Source organism: Myxine glutinosa, chromosome 13 (genome assembly GCF_964187855.1).
Source record: "Myxine glutinosa chromosome 13, kmMyxGlut1.1, whole genome shotgun sequence".
NCBI classification, from domain to species: domain Eukaryota; kingdom Metazoa; phylum Chordata; class Myxini; order Myxiniformes; family Myxinidae; genus Myxine; species Myxine glutinosa.
Window position 1 is genome coordinate 35,298,501 of NC_136273.1, and position 19,289 is coordinate 35,317,789.

General features: G+C 48.5%; 1 protein-coding gene across 1 annotated transcript in view; it reads left to right on the forward strand.

Moving 5' to 3' along the window:
• KLHL14 (kelch like family member 14) overlaps nt 1-19,289 on the forward strand; it is an 81,729-nt gene that overhangs the window by 38,976 nt on the left and 23,464 nt on the right. Inside the window, exon 2 of the mRNA XM_068134260.2 lies at nt 13,256-13,377. Within this exon, the coding sequence (XP_067990361.1) occupies nt 13,256-13,377 (122 nt within the window). The remainder of the gene's footprint in view (nt 1-13,255; nt 13,378-19,289) is intronic.

A 19,289-nucleotide genomic window follows, 5' to 3' on the forward strand; every position in this document is an offset into this window, starting at 1 on the left:
ACGTGCTGGATGTCCGTCGTGTACTCGGACACGGCCGAGAGGTGACGCTGCTGCCGGGCCGACCACGGCTCGGTGACCTTGCCCATCGCGAAGATCAGCGGCTTGTGGTCGACGAAGGCAGTGAACGCCCGGCCCTCGAGCAGATGGCGGAAGTGCCTGACCACCAAGTGAAGTCCGAGCAACTCGCGGTCGAAGGTACTGTAACGGCGTTCGGGCGGGCGAAGCTGCCGGCTAAAGAACGCCAGCGGTTGCCAAGCTCCACGCACCCATTGCTCGTGCACCGCGCCCACCGCGTAGTCCGAGGCATCGGTGGTGAGGGCGATCGGTGCATCGGGCGCCGGGTGCGCGAGCATGGTGGCGTTAGCCAAGGCGAGCTTCGCGCCCGTGAACGCCGTGTCCATCTGCTCGGTCCAGGTAACGTCGCCTTTGCCCGGCTTACCTCGGAGAGCTTCGTGCAGGGGGCGCAGGAGCTGGGCGATACGGGGCAGGAACCGATGGTAAAAGTTCACCATGCCCAGGAACTCCTGCAGCCCTCTGATCGTGCGGGGGCGCGGAAACCCCTTCACCGCCTCCACCTTGGCCGGCAGGGGGACGGCGCCGTGCCTGGTGACACGGTGCCCCAGAAAATCGATTGTGGCGGCGCCGAACCGGCACTTTGCGGGGTTCACAATCAGGCCATGCTGGCCCAGGCGTTCGAAGAGCGTGCGGAGGTGGCGTAGGTGCTCTTCGCGGGACGCGCTGGCGACGAGGATATCGTCCAGGTAGACGTAGACAAAATCCAAGTCGCGCAGGACGCTGTCCATCAGTCGCTGGAACGCCTGAGCCGCATTCTTCAGACCGAAGGGCATGCGCAGGAACTCGAAGAGTCCGAATGGCGTGATGACCGCCGTCTTCGGGACGTCCTCCGGCCTGACGGGGACCTGATGGTAGCCGCGTATGAGGTCCACCTTCGAGAAGAAGGACCTGCCCGCCAAACGGGCGGAAAAGTCCTGAATGTGGGGGACGGGGTAGCGGTCGGGAGTCGTGGCGTCATTGAGATGGCGATAGTCCCCGCACGGTCGCCATCCCCCGCCGGGCTTCGGCACGATGTGCAGCGGCGACGCCCAAGCGCTCTCTGAGCGCCGAACGATGCCGAGTCGCTCCAGGGTAGCGAACGCCGCTTTTGCCACCGCCAGCTTCGTCGGCTCGAGGCGGCGTGCCCGGGCGTAGACCGGTGGCCCGACGGTGGGGATGTGATGGGCCACCCCGTGCTTGACGGCCCCCGCCGAGAAGGTGGGCCGCGTGAGGGCCGGGAAGCCGGCGAGGAGGCGGGTGAATGCGTCCGTTGCCGGAAGCGTACAGACCAACGTGGCCGGAACCGAATCGTTCGGCAAGCCGCTTGGCAAGCCGCTCGTTGAGCTGGGCAACGCACATGCGAGCGAGCTGAACGTCTCGGCCTGGACAAGCCGTCTGCGCTTGACGTCGACCAGGAGCCCATTAGCGCACAGGAAGTCCGCGCCAAGCAGTGCCATGGGCACGTCGGCGGTGACGAACGTCCATCGGAAAACCTGCCCTCCAAACCGCAGAGAGAGGCAGCGTTTTCCGTACGTACGGATGGGCGTCCCGTTCGCGGCAAGCAGCGCGGGGCCCCCACCCGCGGCGTGCTTGTCTGACGTGCCGGCGGGAATGACACTCACCTGTGCTCCCGTGTCGCACAGGTAACGGCGCCCGGAGAAGGTGTCCGTTATGAACAGCAGGCTGCTCGAACGGCCGGCGCTCATCGCCACAATTGAGCGCCGGCCCGGGCGTTTCCCGACCCGTTGAAGGAGCACGGCGGATGACACCGCCGAGCTTCGTGGCCGAACTTGGCGTGGAACCAGCACCAGGTGGTGGAGCTGGAGGAGTGCGGCTGGCTCCGCCAGGCCGGTGGAGTCGACGGGTTTCCCCGCGGTGGCGGTTTTCGCCGCGGCGGTGGGCGGGGCGTGGCGGCGTTCACGAGGTGCGTATCAGCATGCTGCTGAACCACAGTGTGCTGTAGAAGATGATGCTGTGGAACATCAGCGTCCTGTAGAAGATGATGCTGTGGAACATCAGCGTGCTGTAGAAGATGATGCTGTGGAACATCAGCGTGCTGTAGAAGATGATGCTGTGGAACATCAGCGTCGAAGGCCGTGACGGCCACGCCAACGCTCGCCCGCGTGTCCGAAGCGGCGAAGTACTTGTCCGCCTCGGCCGCCAATGCTCGGGGTTCCGTTAGCCCGGTCCCGGCCAATGCGAGGCGAACCTGCGCTGGAAGTTGGCGACGGAAAAGCGCCCGGAATAGCGAACCGGGGGCTTCGTCGCCCAACAGTGACAGCATATGGTCCATTCGGACCGACGGGCGCGTCTCACCGAGCTCGGGGAGATCCAGGAGGCGGTCGGCCCGTGCGTCGTCCGTGAGGCTGAACGTGGCTAGGAGTAGCCGCTTGAGTGCCTCGTACTTGTGGCCGTCCGGTGGGTGGCGAAGGACGGACACAACTCGAGCGGCCGTGCCGGGCCCGAGGGAGGCGACGACGTGGCAGTAGCGCGTGTCATCGCCGGTGAGGTGCCGAAGCTGAAATTGGGCTTCGGCCTGGACGAACCAGACTTCGGCCTGAGCCTCCCAAAATTCCGGAAGTTTGACGAAGGCGGCCATGGCGATGGCGTCGCGTGTGGAAGGATCGCTCCGGCAGATCCAACGTCGAGGGTCACCAGTAAAGCGCGGCGTTACGCGCGCTGCTTGTGAGCAAGGAGGAAGCGGACAAGCGGTAACATATAAACGTCTTTATTGTAAGACTACACTGTAACACTAAACTCCTCCGGGCTGGTCGCCCGGGGTATATCATGAGGCCACGCCTACCCCTCGGGCGTGGCCACCGCCCACTCGGTGCGTGGAATGATGTCACCACGCCAGTGGGCTTTTGTGTCCGCCACAGTATCATACATGATTCCAACCCTTTTGGTTATTTAACTGATTTTCCTCTAATCCGGGTGGCGGCCATTTAGTATTTCGCCCATATGCGCCCCCGGGGGGGGGGGGGGGGGCGCCCGTCTTGGCGCCCGTCAAATATCGAAAGAGTATGGCATGGGCAACACCTGGGCCAAATTTGGTGCTTTTGGAAGAATTTGAACCAAACGGCTCCAAAATATCCCCAAGGGCCCTGACTATAGGAATTGAAAGGAATTGTATTAACGAACTGGATGTCTTTTATCATTTAGCTTTAGCAGAATAATTGAGGCCCTTGATCATCATGTTTCTGGCGCTATTCAAACCCGAGGTGGTAGAATCCACTACTGCATTAGGTTCACAATATTAGGTTCACTTTTTTGTCCAATGTTGTTTCGTATGTAGCCTGTGGCTGCTGGTTGCATGATTTCTCTGGAAGCACGTTTGTGCCGCTGATGCAGTGCCCCAATTACCAGTGAGCTTTTTTTTTTTTTTTTTTTTTTTGTATACAAGATCGGGGCTCGTGAAAGAGCGAACATTAATCACACAGAAAGACAAACCGACACATAAAACATATAACATCGGGAGCGGTAGACAAAATGGAGAGAGAGGGGGAAGGACACAAACACAACATTTGAGAGCAGGGACCGAGAGACATGGAGACATCGAGAGATCTGAGAGATCTGAGAGAGGGCGAGGGCTTTGGGGGGGGGGGGGGCATGGGAAGGGGGCGGTGGGAGAGGTATAAAACATATGGACACTGCCAGGACTTCCAGGAAAGAAGTTGGAATTTCAAACAAGGTGGATCTGGGGTGAATTAGTGGGGGTAGAAAAGATCAAGGTTTTGGATGGGGGAAGATAAGAGATGGTGGTGAACAGCTGTTTTAAAGACCTGGAGGGAGGAGTGGGATTGAAGGGAGTGGGGGAGTTTGTTCCAGAGGCGGGAGAAAAGAGGAATGAAAGAGTGAAGGTGAGCAGAGAGCCGAGATTTCGGCAGTTTAACCATCAGAGGGTTGCTGGCAGATCTTGTGCGACCTGTAGGAATATTTGGGGGACAGAGCACAGAGAGAGCTGGGGGTGCAAGGCCGGAGAGGAGTCGGTAGAAGACAGAAAGACCACCTACCTGCCTGCGGTGAGTGAGTGAAAGGCCCTCAGAGATAGCTTTATCGCGGGAGATTCCAATAATTCTGAAAGCTTTGGTTTGAACAGCGTGAAGCCGAGCTAGGTGTGAGGCAGGAGCACCGGCCTATAGAGGAGAACAGTATTCCATTGAGCTGCGGATGAAAGCCTTGTATGTGGTGAGGAGCTCAGGTGTGCCGAGGAAGGATTTCGCACGACGGAGGATGCCCAGTCGGCGACTGGCTTTGGAGGCCAGCGTGGAAATGTGGTTTTCCCAAGAAAGATCATGGCAGATTGTGAGACCCAAAAGCTTGAGCGACAGAACTTCTTGGAGAGGATTGTTGAGAAAGTAGATGGGAGGGTTGTCCAGTCGATCTTTTCGGAGAGACATAGTAAGAGTGTGAGATTTGTCAGGATTGAAAGACATGTTCCACTTGTTTGACCAGTCTGTGATTTTGTCCAAGTCTTCAGAGAGTGAGGAGGCTGCAGACTGCTGATCTGAGGGAAATGTAATGGAGTGGCAGAGAGTGGAGTCATCAGCAAAGAGATAGAGAGGATTTTCAAGAGAGTCAGAGAGATCATTGATGAAGACCAGAAAAAGCACGGGGCCCAGAACACTGCCTTGGGGAACTCCAGCCTGAACAGGAAGAGGAGATGAGAGAAACCCATTCAGGGCCACACTTTGACGACGATTAGAGAGGAAGTCTGCCAGCCATGCGTGGAGATTTCCATGGATACCAAAGGAGGAGAGTTTGGTGAGCAGAGCGGGGTGCCAGACCGTGTCGAAGGCACGTGATATGTCGAGGGAGACAGCTCTAATTTCCTGTTTGGCATTGAGGACCTCCATCCATTGTTGAGACAGCAGAAGCAGCATGTCCAGAGTAGAGTGACCTGGTCTGAAACCAAATTGATGATCAGAGATCAAGCCATTGGAGAAGAGGAAAGATTTCATATCCGAAGCAATGATGGATTCCATGACTTTGCTGATAATTGGGAGAAGGCTGATTGGTCTGTAGTTGCTAGGATCTGTTTTTGCACCTTTTTTGTGCAAAGCGGTGATGTTGGCTGATTTCCAAGCAGATGGCAGTTGACCTTGAGCAAAAGAGAGGGTGAAGAGAACAGAGAGAGGGTGAGATAGAGCGGCAGAGCAGGATTTTTGGACCCGTGGGCTGATGCCGTCGGGTCCAGTTGCAGAATCAGAGTCGAGGGTTGACAGAAACTTTTCCACCTTGTCAGGAGGAAAGGACACTGAGTCCAGGAGCAGCAAGGTACGACTGGGTATGGTGGGTACAGAGAGGGATGGGTTTGAGACACAAGATTTAGAGGCAAACACAGAGTTGAGGCATTCAGCTTTTTCACGTGCGGAGTCAGCTGTGTCGCCGTTTGAGGTAAGGGAGGGGATGGAGGGGGAACAAACACCAGAAACGGATTTGACCAGACGCCACCAGGATTTGGAAGAGGGAGACAGATAAGAGAGTTCGGTCTTGAGAACGGAGAGATATTGTTTCCTGGCTCTCCTGAGGGTGGACACACACTTGTTTCGGACTTTGTGAAAGGAAATGAGATTTCCTTCCGTTGGATTTGCTTTCCAGGAGACGAAGGCAAGTTGTTTCTGGGCAACAGCCTCACCACAAGATTCCGTGTACCATGGACGGGAGGAAGGGTATGACAACTGAAGACGAGATGGGATAAATCTGTGCATGAGAGAGAGCAATTTACTTTGGAAGAATTTCCAGGATGAGTTGATGTCAGAGGTGGTAATATGGGAGACCAGTCCAGATGATTGATGGCTGCTTGAAGACCGTGCCAGTTGGCCTGAGTGAAATGCCAGACTCGTCGACGCTGAGCAGGCTCCCTGAGGATGGTCAGAGAGATGTCCACTTTAACAAGGACATGATCAGATGATCCGATTGGAGCAGAAGAAGAGCAGCAGACATTTTCAGGGAAGTTAGTCATAACCAAGTCCAGAAGAGAAGATGTTCCGTTGACTGAGATCCGGGTCGGGAAATTGACAAATTGTGTCAGTCCCAGTGAGTCGCAGAAGTCCTTTGCTGAGGAGCCATGGCTGGTGAGAGAGGTACCCACACCCAGCCAACTGGCATGATGACAGTTGAAATCACCACATATGAGGAAGAGAGAGTTGGGATGAGTAGATAGAAGTTGGTCCATATTATCAGACAGCGAGATGTAGATGGAGTCATCACTGTTTGGTGGACGGTACAACACACATATGAACAAGAGGTGGGAGCGAAGGGGAAGCCGTAGCCAGAGGTATTCCTGGGGGTGAGCTGGAGAGAGTGCAGTGCAGGGCGAGTGAGGAAGAGAGTTTTTGATAAAGATAGCAACCCCACCTCCAGGACGAGGCTCAGGTCTATCATACCGGAGGAGGGAGTAGCCCGGGAGAGATACTAAGGAATCAGAGACATCATAAAGGAGGAAAGTTTCTGTTAAGCAGATCACGTCTGGTTTGACAGAAGCAACCTGTATGGAGAGATCAGTTAAGTTTGAACGAAGGCCCCGGATGTTTGAGGTCCATACCGTTAATGAAGAGGAAGGGGGAGCATCAGATACAGAACAGGGGAGAGGATGGGTAGGGTAAGATGTGGAAGAGGTGGAAGAGGTAGGGAGAGCTGTTGAAGGTGTGTCAGAGAGTTCAGAATAGCTCGGAGAAAGGGAAGGATGGGGCGGACAAAAGGTTTGATGGTGATTGGGTGAGGCACAATGAGGTGTTATTTGAGGAGGGGGAAGAGCGAGGCAGAAGGTTGGGGGAGATGGAGGTGAGAGTTGGAAGGGGGAAGAAGCGGGGAGGACGCTTTGAGGAGGGAGAGTGAGAGGGGGGAAATTGAGAAGCAATGAGGGTGGGGAGATTTGAAGGGGAGGGGCGAGGGGGGAGTTTGGGAGGGAAGGGACAAGGGGAGGGATTTGAAAGGGATGGGATATGGGGGAGATTTGGAGGGGAGGGGTGAGGGAGGAGTCTAGGAGGGGAGGGGCGAGGGGGCGTCTTGGCGGGGAGGGGTGAGGGGGTAGTTTAGGAGGGAGGGGGCAAGGGGGGAGATTTGAATGGGATGGGTGATGGGGAAGATTTGGAGGGGAGGGGTGATGGGGAAGATTTGGAGGGGAGGGGTTATGGGGAAGATTTGGAGGGGAGGGGTTATGGGGAAGATTTGGAGGGGAGGGGTGAGATTGGATTTTAGAAAGTGTACGATTTATGGGAAACGAACATTTATTGCAAAAAGAGTTTCTTGTGACCTTCGAGTTAAAAATACGTTTAAGGACGCTGGATGGAGGATGGAGTGCAGGAGAGTTTATGGAATGTCGAAAAAAGGCACTATAGAAGATGGATATTTTTTTTGGGATGAATTGATTTGGTGAGCAAGTCGAAAGCAGCCTTTTAAAGAAGAAGAAGAAAAAGGTGTTATAATATATGACGGAATACATAACTTGAGGGGAAAGTGTAAACATTGAAGGTTAATAACAGTGAAAACTATCTGGGGAAATGGGAGAAACACGTGGTCGAAGAACGAACGAACGAATAAGAATGAATAAACGAATGAGAACAGAGAAGGAAATGATTTTTTTTTTTTTTTTGAGTTGAGATTTACACAAGGAAGTAGGCTATGGGTTAAAAGACTGGGAATACAGAGAACGAAAGTTATTGGATCACAAACGACGGACCGCTGAGAGTAAAACAAAGCCTCAAGGTTGTACAGTGTACACTGTACAAGGCCTCAAGACACGACACGAATTAACACGATTTTCAATACAGGTATGAAAGATTTGCAACGAAAAATCTTCGTCAGGACACAATATACGTACAACACCATAAATAAATACAGTTTTAACGAAAATACAAATGGGAACAATCACTTAACTTCGATTTCAAATCGTTCGCGACGCGGCAAACAGACGATCAATTTATGAAAGATAAACACCGAGAAACAACCAAAGTTGCACACAATAACTTCACACACCGAAAGATAAATACAGTTTCGACAAAATACAATTGTGAACAAACTTAACTTCGAAAAACGTGGAGACCGTGTGGAGCTTCGAAAATCCCTGCCACCGTCTCCGAGATCTCGCGAGATCTCCAATAAAGCACAAATGCTGAATCACGTGGTCAAATAGACACATGCATCCCAGCCAACAGGGTCAGGGTCATACAATAACTTTATCAGTTGGCCACCCTTTGCACAAAGTAAAGACAACTCAGAAAGTGAACTGAAAATGGCAGAACTCAGAAGCTGGTACTCAATTTTCCGACCTCGGAAGGATGACAGGTTGAGTCAACCCCCCTGGTGTTAATTCAGCGATGACTGGGATTCGAACTCAGGATCCTAGTATCCCAAGCCGGCACCCTAACTGCTAAGCCAACACCAGGCTTTTTGGCCAACGACTGTACGATTATGGTTTCTGCCATTTTCAAAGAAATACGCTCAGAGAGGGAAAGTGAGATTCGTTAAGACGAGGCCTTTTTGGCCTCTGAAGCTGGTGCAATATTCACACTCCGCTGCTCTCAACCTGCTCCAGGGGTGGTGGTATTTTGAAGGATATTGAAATATCTTTAACATCAAAAACATGAATCTATATGGCACAGCAGGTGGTCATCTAAACTCTAAAGGACTGAGTGCATGGAGATTGAAAAGCTATGGGGTTATTGGCCTCATGGTGGTTACCTTTTCCTATGGAGTTAAATGAATGAGTTACCCAACCTGGCAGGCAGTGTTTCATTAAGTTTCACCTTGTCGTTGCCGATGCGTGTTGATCAATGGTGGAGTGGATTTCAACATTGCTACACGAAGGCATTCCTCTCACATCCGCTCCATTTCTTAACCATCAATGGACCAGATCATCTAGCTTCCAACAGGTTAACGTTGTAGTATCTGCAAGTGATGGCAGCTACTGACTCACAAGTTAAGGCCTCTATTATGAGCCATTATTTCCTGACTTCCCCAGTGATTGGAATTGTGTTGTTTTCAGCTTAAATTTTCACCAAGCCATTCTTGAGGCTGGATGTCTAGGATCCGATGCTGAGAAGAACCTGGACCTTGTCGGGACATTTTCAAGATAACCTGGATGACTCTACTTAATTTGATGTTTTTCAGTGGAACTTGTTCGGATTCACATTGTGTGTGTGCTGGGTCTATCAGGTTGTCAACCTCCCCGTTGCGGTTGAGGTTCCAACGTTTCTGGTGAGGGTTATTACTTGGAGCGGTGCTTGTGCTTTTTTACACTGGTTTGTGGTGCACTGTAGGAGAAGCCCTAATGAAATGCAGTTGCTTGGAATGAACAAGGGAGATAATGGTGCTTCTGCCCTGCTTTTTATTTTGAAATTGAAAACTGTGTGGAAGCTGAAGGCCTCCTCACTGATTGGAGGCAAGGTCTTTTTTTAGAAGATGGAGTGGAGGCGAGCTTTTCTTTTGGTGGCGAGATCTCTGTTGGAAGCTTTAGCTCCGTCCGTAGGGTCTCCGTTGCGTTTTATCGAGAGCTTGAACAGCTCGGTTGATTCTTGAGAGTTGTACGACCCACTTGGCACTAACAATGATGCCCGGTACCTCCTGGTGTCTGTCATTTTCTGGTCCGACAGCTGGGACGTGTCTATGAAAATGAAGCAGCTGGAATCTGCCTGTCTGTGGGTAACAACAAGATCGTTTTGGTCAAGTGGCCCACAAATGGGTAATTTGATTTGATTGATATGTTATTTTAATTGTGTTCTTTTTAGTCCATTGGTTCTGTTATCGTTTATGAAGGTGAACCTTCTCCTTTTTTTTTCCTTTCTCCTTGCAATTGCTCGATTAATCTCTTTCATTCGGTCACGTGATCTCATCTCCAATGTAAACTACACTCCGGACATTTTACAACCTTCATCACACCTCCTAAATAATATCCTAAAATCCCATTAGTCTTGTCACTGCATTCATTCGAAATCCTTTTGCTCTTCTCATATCTTCTCTTCTACAAACGTGTCAAGGCTTTGCGATAGATCTTCATTAGGAGCGGATTTTGTCCTGATGTTCTTCCTCATAAATACCAAATTTACTTAAAGTAACTTCCTTCACCACATATTGCTTGACTCTGCGATTTATTTATTAATTATTTTTTCGTTCTCCATCATGTTGAGGCCTATCCAATGCCCTGCCAGAATAAAATGATGAACATCCTCAATTGTAATTAATCTTGATTTTTATCAATCTGGTGATTATATGATCACAATCAAATGGCCTTAAATGTGTTCATATGAGGTAGCGTGTCCTTCAGTATCATGCAGTCCATGCAGTCAATGATATTCAGTATCATCCAATCAATGATATTCAGCCTGATCGAGTTGTTGCCAAATATGGAGGAGATTTTGTTGCAGTTCTTGCATGTTACTTAGTAGAGTTCTCGTTTTCCATAGTTCCGGGTCCATTTTTTCCCAGCCGTTTTCCGTGGTGCTCGTTTCAGGTCTCTGCTTGATTTTTTTTTTTACTGTTGAATCAATTAAGTAACTTTTTGTAAACTTTCATGTAATTTCTTATCTGCTTTTATTTATTTATTTTTCCTTTTTCTGCCTTTTCCTTTTTCTTTATTTTTCCTTTTTTTTGGCCAAAAAGCCTGGTGTTGGCTTAGCGGTTAGGGTGCTGGCTTGGGATCCTAGGATCCTGAGTTTGAATCCCGGTATGAAAACCGACTATGAAAACTGACAATGAAAACTGACTGATCCGATCCAGTGCAATTGATGATTTGAAAAATAATTACAACAGATGAAATAACGCCAGCTAGTATGATCACGTGTCGACGTGTGGCCATCATTTAAAGAAATACAACCTACGAACATGAGTGGAGTAGCTAATTTGCGAAGGGAAGGTAGACATCTGGAACGAGTTGTTGGAATTTTTTTGTTGGAATTTTTTTGTTGGAATCAGAGAAAATTAAAATACTGTAAATGAAAACATCAGATTTTTAATTCTGTACACTGGGTGATGTAATTGATGGATTATTCAGTTGGTCATATAATATATCACCCCCACCGGCCGTTTGGTGTTGGCACCGGCCGTTGGGAAAAACTTCGTATAATTATGATGTCATCGGTACCTTATTCATGACGTCATAATTCAACAAGTATAACGCTTCATCCGATCAGTATGATTTTTTTTCTCTGCAACTATTGGTCTGATGGACACGAAATTGTCACCATAGAAGCACCTCCTCCTGTAGAATATTTTAATGATAATTATTATGGAATAGGTCACGTGGTACAGGCGCCATCTTGGAAAAGCTGAAAAATTTTACACTTCTATATCTCCAAAACCACTCAATGGAAAAAATTGAAACGTGGCTCAAATAACTCCACATGGGGAATAGGTGTTGTTAACGATGACGTCATTGGTGTCGTAATTATGACATCATAATTTGACATGGACAATGCTTAGTCTGATCAGTTTCAAATTTCTTGAGATTGATCGATGCAACAATTATATTCGAGAATATAAACTTATGATGTCATCGCTCACGTGGTCTGGCAGACATATTGGATCAAATAAAAGAAGAACATTCAAAAACAGAACAGTTGGCTCACACCAAGTTGACTGCGCAGGGTAAGTATTCTAAGAATACCATCTAGTTATCAGAAAAGTTTTCTATAAAGTACCAAATATTCATCTTCCTGAGTACAATTTCATGTAGGGTCAATACATCTCAAAATGGCGTTCATCCTTCTCTGGAATTGTATGGTCTGACTCACCGTTACAATATTGTCTGCATATCTCAGAAATGCGTACGTCCTTGGTACAAGTCTGTCAATTTGGTTCACTAACTGGTAGGGCACAAGGGGGTTAAATGGGGGCTTTGACCAGTCACAGGTGACCAATCACAATGGCTTTGACGTGTGTGTGTTCAGCCAATAAGAAACTTAGTACTGACAACACACGAGTTGGGATACAGCTCATGGATGAGTAGGAAACGTTTTTAAAATGCGATTTCAAGGCAAAACCATTTTGATCAAGTCTTTAAGCAAATTTAATCTGAAGACCAATCAACTGCAGACCAAAGGTATTTTTCTGGCCGAATCTAGAAATCCTAGTTGGCTGCATAGCTGAGTGATAGGGTGCTCATATCAGCTGAGCGGTAGAGTGCTCATAATATAATTGGGTTTTTCCCCATAATTAAATAGTAATTCCACATTTCCTGCAAGGGCTTAGTAAAGATTGGACCACACTAGCCCATTGAGAATTAGTCCGTTTTGCGTTCCCATCTGATCAATGGCTCATGATGCAGGAACCTGGGTTTAAATCCCATAGAGCAAGTATATTTGTCCATTGTGTACTACAAGTGAAGCCATTGGTATACACTCATGTCTACTGATGTATTCGCATGTCTTGCATGCATTTTATGGAGCAGCTCCTCCATGACCCTTTGAACAATATCAATAACTGCTTGTGTTATCACCATTGGAAACCTTTATCGGTGAGATTTCAACTGGACAACTGAGCTAAAGGAGGAACTTTGTTCACCTTGTCTCCAGAACCATCCTTGTCTGCAACCTTGTCTTTCTGGTTCCCATTTATTGGCTTTCAAAAGCCTTGCTGCAGTATTATGGGATAAATCACATGTGGAGTGGTTGGATCAGATTGCCACTTTCGTGTGCATCTTGTAACATGTGTAAATGAATAAAACTTCTAGGAAGTATCTCGCTACTAGAAGGTTTTGAACGCCCCATGTATGTTACATTGTTACAACACTATGGAATGAGACTTGCCGCACCCTGGCCCCTGGATGGATAGAATTGCCTCTCCCTGGATCTACATTTCCGTTCATATCCTGGCATTTCTTGTACTAAGGGGTGGACATCTTGATGGTGGAACAACACACTTACAGGGGAATCTCAAGTGCTGAGTCTCTAATCAAGTCTTGAGTTCAACTCTAGTCCTTCTGAAGTCCTGTCGAACAGTCGTAAACTTACAATCTGGTCATTGCACTTATTGTATTTCCAAGTTTCACTATCTTTTTGCCCTTTATCTTACCTTGAACACCTGGGTGTATAACATGTGTGCACATGCTTCTTCATTGATCCCAGACACCTCTATATCATCAACAGATATGTGTGTCGCATCTGAATTGACCTTCATCGCACATGTCAGTTGCACCACGTGATGTCTACTCGTGCATTTACTTACACACTCTGACTCCAACCCTCCCTCCAACCGTCCCCAGGATTCGCTCTAGCAAGCAAACGCTGCTTCTCCTTGGGGGCTTGCCACCCGGACCAGATCGCCTGCCCAGCAACCTAATCCAGTTTTATGATGAATCGCACAAAACTTGGAAGATTCTTACAGGTAAGTGTCACTCTAGTGTTCATCACATTTCTCCATGAAATCTCCCAATTTTTCATCACTTCACAAACCATTCTTTCCAGTAGACATGCCTCACCAAGTTTGGAAAGCCGAGCGCTTTGAAACGGTTTGAACTGAAAGGCGACCCACGTCTCGGAAGAGTAGGTACAGTTCTAAGGCTTTCCCACAAGGCAGCCGAGCGTGGACAGTTGAAAAGGAGTATTGTTGAAAAGCGACCATCTCCCAACTATTCCTTCTTTGGCAGTTTCTCCCTTGCTTCACAGCAGGCATGTGGAATGGACGCGGAGTGTCTTGTTAGCTGCAGAGGGTCAGAAGCGAGACCCCGTGTGTTTTGGGTCTCCAGAAATCAGTCTTGGTTTGGGTTGTGAGCGGTGATGTGCAGACATCCACTCTCATTAAGGCGTAAGTGCTTGCGAAAAGCAGCCATTTAAAATGATTGCCTATGGCCTGTAGAGTCACTCATTACAATTAATAATAATGGTCTCTGTCAGGATGCACGGAGCTCAGGGGACTACCAAATTACAAGGCTATATAAGGCGCACATGCTTTCTATAGCTCATATTAGGCAGCCTTGGAAGACCCTTGCCCTTTAGGAATTATTGCATTCACCAATTGAACCTTCTGCCATCGGCGTCGAGGGTCCGTGTGGTCACTTGGTGACTTTCGGACTCGGTCTCCTGACTGCAAAGTTTCGGAGATACCTCAAAAAAGGACATGCAATGCTGGGCTAGATTGATGGATGGTATATCACTTTGAGAAGGACAGGCACATAGAGAGCAGGAGGGACATCCAGATAAACTCAGAGAAATAACTGCCATTAACCTTCATACAGGCAGCGTGGGCCGGTTGTGGGAGGAGGTGGGGAGCTTGGAGGCGATGGAAAGAAGCATAAATTGATGCATGGCTGCTGTGCCTGTCATCCGTGATAAAGGGAAGAGGGGTGTGCAGGCGTGTGGAGCCTCGGAGCGCCGCCACCCACATCAATTACCTCACGTGGCACTCCATACGACCCTGGCCCTTGTGCTGGGCCATGCGGCCTGGCGTAGTGATGGGAAGCCGTTCCACGGTACCTCTCTTGGCGTGCTTGCTGACTAGGCCATGTGGCAGACGCCTCGGGAAGACGTACAACATCAGAGATTTTGGCCAGTGTCTCTAACCGGATATTTCGTACGGTGGACATTATTAGAGGAACCGCAATCTGTAAAGGAGACAGCACATGCATTGCTCACCCCGAGTAAGACCAAATGACGAAATGAATCTGTTTTGGATGATCGTTGATTCATTATTTTGTTCATCTCGAACGGTCACTGCACACTGTTTACATTTTCGGTACAGATCTCAAAATGGATCCCTACATTAGAGGAGCCTTCCCTTTTCTTTTTTTTACAATTGATTATCCGTTTCATTTGAGTCGCTCTCCTCTTTGAATCATTCTTACGCACATGAGTGCTTGATCCGATCCGATGCAATTGATGACTTGGTTTTGTTGGCCATTCATCTCGTATTTCATTTCATTTATCTTTTCTATCTCACCTCATCCCTTATATCAACATTTTTATTTTCATTCCTTCACTCAATCCTTCTTCCGTTCTTTTCCTTCCACCCTGGGTGAAATCGTACTCGTTTGGGAACAAATGGCCTACTGCTTGTAGGCCTTTAAATCTGGATTCTCGTTTTTGTTTCCTAAAGTGGTGCATTGGTCGATTTTTCATCCTTTTGAACAACTAAAGGAACTGGCACACATGAGCCTGCCCTTTTCCAAAGGCAAGGTCTAAATGTCTGGGGATGAGAGAGGCATTTTCCCTCTTTTGGCCATCAATAGTTATCTGTGTTTCCCAATGTATATCTCTTCCACGTACATTACGTCTCCATGTACTTGGAAACCCGACCACAAATCCTGTTACATTGCTTCAGATGGGGTTGTCTTTAGGGTTCAGAGAAGTTTCTCTGCGTCACTTGCACTCCTGACTTTCTGTTCCAGTTTCAAACGATTTATATTCATAGTTCCAAGTTTTGCCTAGGTTCGTTTTCCTATCTGAACCCATGGCTCATGATGCAGGGGACCCAGGTTCAAATCCCACTTGCCATGTATGTTTGTCCATTGTCGACTAATGTCCTTGCAATATTCATGTAAAAGTACATTCGAGTCGACTCACATCATTGTCCGGCATGTGATACAAACTCTTCCATTAACCCTAGATCACTGTCACGAACAACGACAAAGATAGCGTATTAGCCAAATTGAGTATTACCCTCGTGGAGCTATTCAGTTTTATGGCTGCTGTTGGTTTGTATTGGTTGCTTTAGTCATTTATATGAACCAGTTTGACTAGCTGAAACTGGAAGGTCTATCATCCCCTATTAGGACTTTTATGCCTTTGGCCTCTTGTAAAAAAAGAAAGATAATGTTTCATGGAATGCTGGTAGTGACCTTTTCTGCAGCGATATGAGGCCCGCAAAGGATGTTGTGCACAAACCACGTCCAGACCGAGGACATCAAGAGACTTCACTGTACTTTTACACATATGACAAGGGTATTAGTAGGCAATGGACAAATAAACAGTGGATATCATGGTTTCAAATCTGGGATCCTATCTCAACAATCAGATTCCCTGGGCTGGCAGGAAAGCTTAATATAATGTACACTCAGCTCTGAGCTGTCTACCTGAGGTTTGAATCCAGACCCAGCTATAAAATCTCATGCTGGTGTTCCGCATGGAGGTGAGATATCAATGTGTGCACCATCCCTCGGAGGGACGTTAAGCCAGATGACCCCTCTGTTAGCACTGGTCATTGGTGCATTTTAAAGATACCAAGCTATCTTTCATGAGGACTAGGTGAGTTTATCATCAGCACCCTGAACAAATTGCAAATTCAAGTGCAAATCACCGTAAGTTGATGGTCAGGTCTGGCCAGCCATTTCCTGAAAGACTTGGCCCAAGAACGTTCCTCCACCAAGCCTACAGAAGGATGAAAATAATCGGGGCTTCCAAAGAAGTTGTAATAGTAGTAGTCTGTTGCATTGACCTGTAGAATATTATCAGGCAAATTATAGAAATCAATCAATCAATAAAATGTACCACACTGTTGACAGCGTATCAGTATCTGTGCCTCTCTGTGGGTTGGTTATGATGGGTGCTTTGATTATGCTGGGTGGTTTGATTATGTTGAGTGGTTCGATTGTGCTGGGCGGTTTTGTTGCGATGGGAAGTTTGCTTGTACTGGGCGGTTTGGTTGTGCTGGGTGGGTTTGCTTATGTTGGGTGGATTGCTTATGCTGCGCAGTTTGGTTGTGATCGGCAGTTTGCCTGTGCTGGGTATTGGTTGTGCTGGTCGGTTTGATAATACTGGATGATTTGGTTTTGCTGGGCCGTTTGCTTATGCTGGATGCTTTGCTTGTGCTGGGCGGTTTGCTTATGTTGGGTGGATTGCTTATGCTGCGCAGTTTGGTTGTGATCGGCAGTTTGCCTGTGCTGGGTATTGGTTGTGCTGGTCGGTTTGCTTGTGCTGGGTGATTTGGTTTTGCTGGGTGGTTTGATAATGCTGGATGATTTGCTTGTGCTGGGCAGTTTGCTTGTGCTGGATGATTTGCTTGTGCTGGGCGGTTTGATTATGCTGGATGATTTGCTTGTGCTGGGCGGTTTGATAATACTGGATAGTTTGCTTGCGCTGGGCCGTTTGATTATGCTGGATGATTTGCTTGTGCTGGGCCGTTTGATAATGCTGGATGATTTGCTTGTGCTGGGCAGTTTGCTTGTGCTGAGTGGTTTGCTTGTGCTGGGCGGTTTGATTATGCTGGATGATTTGCTTGTGCTGGGCGGTTTGATAATACTGGATAGTTTGCTTGCGCTGGGCCGTTTGATTATGCTGGATGATTTGCTTGTGCTGGGCGGTTTGATAATACTGGATGATTTGGTTTTGCTGGGCCGTTTGCTTATGCTGGATGCTTTGCTTGTGCTGGGCAGTTTGCTTATGCTGGATGATTTGCTTGTACTGGGCGGTTTGATAATGCTGGATGATTTGCTTGTGCTGGGCAGTTTGCTTGTGCTGGATGATTTGCTTGTGCTGGGCGGTTTGATAATGCTGGATGATTTGGTTTTGCTGGGCCGTTTGCTGATGCTGGATGCTTTGCTTGTGCTGGGCCGTTTGCTTATGCTGGATGATTTGCTTGTGCTGGGCGGTTTGATAATGCTGGATGGTTTGCTTGTGCTGGGCCGTTTGCTTATGCTGGATGCTTTGCTTGTGCTGGGCGGTTTGATAATGCTGGATGGTTTGCTTGTGCTGGGCGGTTTGATAATGCTGGATGGTTTGCTTGTGCTGGGCCGTTTGCTTATGCTGGATGCTTTGCTTGTGCTGGGCGGTTTGCTTATGCTGGATGATTTGCTTGTGCTGGGCGGTTTGATAATGCTGGATGGTTTGCTTGTGCTGGGCCGTTTGCTTATGCTGGATGGTTTGCTTGTGCTGGGCGGTTTGATAATGCTGGATGGTTTGCTTGTGCTGGGCGGTTTGCTTATGCTGGGCAGTTTGCTTGTGCTGGGCGGTTTGCTTATGCTGGATGATTTGCTTGTGCTGGGCGGTTTGATAATGCTGGATGGTTTGCTTGTGCTGGGCCGTTTGCTTATGCTGGATGATTTGCTTGTGCTGGGTGGTTTGATAATGCTGGATGGTTTGCTTGTGCTGGGCCGTTTGCTTATGCTGGATGGTTTGCTTGTGCTGGACGGTTTGATTATGCTGTATGATTTGCTTGTGCTGAGTGGTTTGCTTGTGCTGGGCGGTTTGTTTATGCTGGATGATTTGCTTGTGCTGGGCAGTTTGATGATGCTGGATGATTTGCTTGTGCTGAGTGGTTTGCTTGTGCTGGGCGGTTTGTTTATGCTGGATGCTTTGCTTGTGCTGGGCAGTTTGATGATGCTGGATGCTTTGGTTTTGCTGGTTGGTTTGCTTGTGCTGGGCGGTTTGTTTATGCTGGATGCTTTGCTTGTGCTGGGCGGTTTGTTTATGCTGGATGCTTTGCTTGTGCTGGGCAGTTTGAAGATGCTGGATGATTTGGTTTTGCTGGTTGGGTTGCTTGTGCTGGGCAGTTTGATTGTGCTGGATGATTTGCTTGTGTTGGGCGGTTTGCTTGTGCTGGGCGGTTGCTTGTGCCGGGCAGTTTGATGATGCTGGATGATTTGGTATTGCTGGGCGGTTTGACTATGCTGGATGATTTGGTATTGCTGGTTGGTTTGCTTGTGCTGGGCAGTTTGATTATGCCTGAAGATTTGCTTGTGCTGGGCAGTTTGCTTGTGCTGGGTGGTTTGCCTGTGCTGGGTGGTTTGCTTATGCTGGATGGTTTGCTTGTGCTGGACGGTTTGATTCTGCTGGATGATTTGCTTGTGCTGGGCAGTTTGATGATGCTGGATGCTTTGCTTGTGCTGGGTGGTTTGCCTGTGCTGGGTGGTTTGCTCATGCTGGTTGGTTTGCTTCTGCTGGGCAGTTTGATTATGCCTGAAGATTTGCTTGTGCTGGGCAGTTTGCTTGTGCTGGGTGGTTTGCCTGTGCTGGGCGGTTTGCTTATGCTGGATGGTTTGCTTGTGCTGGACGGTTTGATTATGCTGGATGATTTGCTTGTGCTGAGTGGTTTGCTTGTGCTGGGCGGTTTGTTTATGCTGGATGCTTTGCTTGTGCTGGGCAGTTTGATGATGCTGGATGCTTTGGTTTTGCTGGTTGGTTTGGTTGTGCTGGGCGGTTTGTTTATGCTGGATGCTTTGCTTGTGCTGGGCGGGTTGTTTATGCTGGATGCTTTGCTTGTGCTGGGCAGTTTGATGATGCTGGATGATTTGGTTTTGCTGGTTGGTTTGCTTGTGCTGGGCAGTTTGATTGTGCTGGATGATTTGCTTGTGTTGGGCGGTTGCT